We start from the raw sequence: 4,326 nt of genomic DNA on the forward strand, positions 1-4,326 counted from the left end.
TTTGAAGTCCCTCTCAATCTCATTGGTTCGTCTTCTCCAAACCGCCCAATTGAGCGAAAAGGGGAAATCACAGAGATGTCGGAGCAACTCCCCCAAGATCTTCAGACTGACATCCTGGTAAGACTACCCGTGAAATCACTTTTACGATTCCAATGTGTTCCCAAATCGTGGAAATCTTTGATCCGTAGCACTGATTTTGTATCCATGCACACCAACCACAATGAGAGCCCTAACAATTATGCTCACTTAGTTAAAGGGTGCTTAAATCGGATTCACAATGAGAAGGAGACGGACATCGGAGGTATATTACACCGGTTCGATGATTCCTTCCGTGAGTTTCAAAAAATTAAATTTCCATCTCAGACTGGATATAAATTTTTTGAAGAAGTCCTCGACTGTGGCCGGGAATTGATACTTTTGACCAATACGTACACGTGTAAACGTGGTAGTTTTGAACTCTTTTTTCTATGGAACCCTGCAGCTAGAATGACAATGACTCTCCCTACACCTTGCATTGATGTACCCAACATCACCGAGTACTGTGCTCACGGCTTCGGCTTTGACCATACAAGTAATGATTACAAGGTGCTGAGAATAGTGCATGGAGATATGGTAGTGTATGGGGTGGAACTGTTTAAACTCCGTACAGGTGCTTGGGAGAGTGTTACTCTCAATCTCATCGACAACATTCGTATACCTGAACGGTCTTCGCAGGCTTTCGTGAATGGGGCTACCCATTGGGTTGGAGTCGGTGGACATTCAAGACGCGATGGGTACTTGGTGGTCCTGTTGTTTGATATGTCTGACGAGGAATTCCGAGTGATGAAGCTTCCGGATGTTATAACTATAAGGGAATTCTATTCTATTTCTCTTGGGGTCTCTGGTGGATTGCTCTCTGTGATGCATTATAATGGAGAACATGGCAATGGGAATCATAATGGTTGCTGCATTTGGTTGATGAAAGAATATGGCGTAACAGAGTCTTGGACTAAACAATACACTGTTGATTTAAGGGATCGGGGAGGGTTGTGGGAGGCAGTCAGTTTTAGGAACAAAAGAGTTTTGCTTCTAATTGTGAGCCAGAGAAAACAGCTGGTCTTATATGATCCCATGGTCAACAGATTCATTAATCTTGGAATTACTAGTATGGGATGTATGGGTATTGTGATTAATACATACAAAGAAAGTCTACTTCTCCTCAATCAAGTAAATGCTATGCCAGATCAGTCCCAGACTTCTTCAAGGGAAATGATGCAGCTCGCAAAATGAAGGAAATTTTAGACAATTGGAACCCCTTGCTATGTTAAATATGGTAAATCTTTTATTATGAACTCTGAGTTGGATAAGAATGACAGGCTTAGAGAATTGCACTATTGATTTATGGGATTGACAAGTACTGTCGAAGCGGTTGTTTTGAGGTATGCCCTTGAGCAGTTTTGTATTTGTTCGTTGCTCATTTTCAATAAATTATGGCTTATCAAACAAATAAATTGGATCTCCAAAGTTCTCTTTAGCAAACGATAAGTAATAACTTATATAATTATGTTGTTAATTGCTTATTGCTTATTTATGTTCATATCATCTCATTGTTTGAACATAAGGCTAAATATCAGTTGAGTTTTTTCAATTGACATAGCCATGTGGTTATATAGCTATTTTAGGGTATTTAATGTTTTGATCTATACAAAACCTGTGCATAAATGATAACCTCTTCAAACCAGGCCCCTCCTCTTTTTGGTTTTTAAATAAAAGAATATTAAAAAAAAGTGTCATATCTGATGTCACATCAAATGACATTTTTTTGATTTTTGATTTTTTTATATTAAAAAGAGGGTGATGGGGCAACCCCTCTTTGTGGTTTTTAAATAAATAAAAAATAAAAAAGTGTCCTATAATGTCACATTAGATTATACTTTTTTTTTCTTTTTCTTTTTTTTTTACATTAAAAAGAGGGTGATGGGCACGATTTTTCGTTCCCATGTATCAGCTCTCCTTCAAACCTCATGTCTATCTTTTATATCTCTGGTTTCAAATATGTATTTTAATTCAAGCTAAAGTGTCGATTTGGTTAGATTTGATTAATTAGCATATAGGTGCTTTGAATCCTTTGGGTAGCCGTGTGTTTTGGGGAAAAACAATCCTTTGATAGCAATCAGATATGAACATGTTTGAGCAGTTTCATTGCAATCTCTTTTTGTTTCCAGTCAAATGTTTAACGTTTACTTGTATTTTTTTTTTATGTTTTTATGAGTGTTTAACAAATAACAAACAAACGTGGGTTAGCGGTGGTCGCAACAACCGAGATTATATGACACACATAAATCACATAATATGTTCACACTGGTTATAAAAATGTATGGAATCATATTAGATTTTTTTTTTTTTTTCTCTTTATTATGATACAATTAATAAATGACAGAAATTTTCTACAACCAACATATAAAAAGAACACGTGTCCTTTAAACATATGAGAATCACTTGTTTTTTTTATTAATGCTATTAAAAAAACATGTTTCATGATATGGCTCGTAAGAAATTTCTGTTCTTAATAAAATAGATGATACAAAGGACTAAAATGCCTCAAATTGACAGTTTCATGATATGGCTCCAAAAGCTGGAATAGTATTATAAATTTCTATAGAATTTCATTGGTACTTTCCCATAAGGTAAATTTAATTAACTGAATGGATTTCAAAATTGCTCTTCTTCAAGCCAATACAAGAAGAACAAAATTCATATTCAAGACCTGGAGAGTGGCTGAGAACCAACAGTTTGAAATCCTATTTAACAAGAGAAGTGCTTGTTAACGTATTTGTCGTAAGAACGACGTGACAAAACAAAAACACAAACAAACATGGACTTATAGAGACGGTCGCAAAAAAAAAACTAGACTATCTATATGCCTATAGTGGCATAATAAGCTCACAACTAGGTTATAAAAAAATGTGTGGAACCATATTGGATTTTTTGCAATTGAACTTTCCTGATTTGTATTATACAATTAGTTAAATAGATGATACTTTTTCTCTCTCTTTCTTTTCTTTTCTTTTCTTTTTTTTTTTTTTAATTTTTATTTATTTTTATAAGTGGGGTATTCCGGGCTTCACATTGACTATATTTTCAAAAGATGATAGAAAGCAAAAGAAAATTTGGAGAAAAAAAATCCAGAGAAAATGACCAAAATTCCCCATTGCAAGACGATAGTGACCCAATCTAAATTTCCCATTTTTTCAACCACCTCTTTTTCCTCCAAAAGCACCACCATATTCACCCTCTGCCCACTCCTACACCGCGCCACCATGGCCACCGTCACCTCAAACACCTCTCCACTACAATAACCACAACGCGCTTACCTCTCAACCTCCCCCTTTCGCAACCCACGTTCTTCGTTTAGGCCTCCAACACCTCTTTTGGCAAGACATTGTTTCTGTCAGCCGAGTAGAGCTTGTTAGAAGAAGGCTAAGATCTACTGCTTCAACTGCTGCCCACTGCATGACGACGGTGGCTCAACCACTGTACTTTAGTCTCTCTCTCTCTCTCTCTCTCTCTCTCTCTCTCTCTCTCGACTTGAACAACACGATGACCAGCCTCTCTCAATCTTGTTCTTTCTCTCTCTTCAGTGTCCTTTCTCTCAGAAATGTGTGCAATAGAGGGATGAGTGTTGCTTGAGACACTGGTGAAGAAGAGGGATGAAGTTGTATCAAGAAGTGTGACAGGAGAAAAGAGTATTGAGTTTATATATATTGTAATTAGGGAAGCTGCTTTGAGTCAATTTTTTTTTTGAAATTTTTCCTATATTTAGGGAAGGGGAGCAGTTTTAGGGTAATTGCTAGGAATGCTCTAAGTTTTTTTTTTTTTTTTTTTTTTGACATGTCCACGCAAGAGAGGAGAGGGAGATTCGAACTAATAACATTCGCTTCCTAAGGCGTGAAAATGCTCTAAGTTTATAGAACACCAAGGAACCTGGTTCCCTTGACATTTTTTTTTTAAAATAAAAGGTTTTCTTTTTCCTCCAAATTTTATTTGAAACAATATTTAAATGGCTTTCTCTTTTCTCTTTATTTAGTTAGCATTTAATTTTAAAAAAATATTTAAATAGTATTGGGAAGGATAATGGAAGCTATTATGATATTTATTTGAAGAGAGTAGTAAAAAGTAGTTTAATTCCCTACATAGAAGAAAAAAAAAAAATCTAAGAAGCTGCTTGTACTTACTTTGAGTCCTAAGAGACACAAGCAAAGGATGAGATGTGACGCAGCTAAGGGAAGAAAATTGCACAGAACGTGAAAAAAAAAACTTGGTCTTGGCGTCTCACCAAGCCAGAGG

The 4,326-nt window shown here is 36.0% G+C and overlaps 1 protein-coding gene across 1 annotated transcript; it reads left to right on the forward strand.

Moving 5' to 3' along the window:
• Window positions 1–1,484, forward strand: LOC133880893 (F-box/kelch-repeat protein At3g23880-like). Its single transcript, XM_062319850.1, has one exon. It carries the CDS (start codon window positions 76–78, stop codon window positions 1,267–1,269), a length of 1,194 nt encoding a protein of 397 aa, XP_062175834.1. The 5' UTR covers window positions 1–75; the 3' UTR covers window positions 1,270–1,484.
• The last annotated feature ends 2,842 nt before the right edge of the window (window positions 1,485–4,326 follow it).

This window comes from Alnus glutinosa, chromosome 11 (assembly GCF_958979055.1).
Source record: "Alnus glutinosa chromosome 11, dhAlnGlut1.1, whole genome shotgun sequence".
NCBI classification, from domain to species: Eukaryota; Viridiplantae; Streptophyta; class Magnoliopsida; order Fagales; family Betulaceae; genus Alnus; species Alnus glutinosa.

Bases quoted from the DNA above. Each gene is read 5' to 3' on its own strand.
- LOC133880893 (XM_062319850.1), top strand. From the start codon at position 76: ATGTCGGAGCAACTCCCCCAAGATCTTCAGACTGACATCCTGGTAAGA.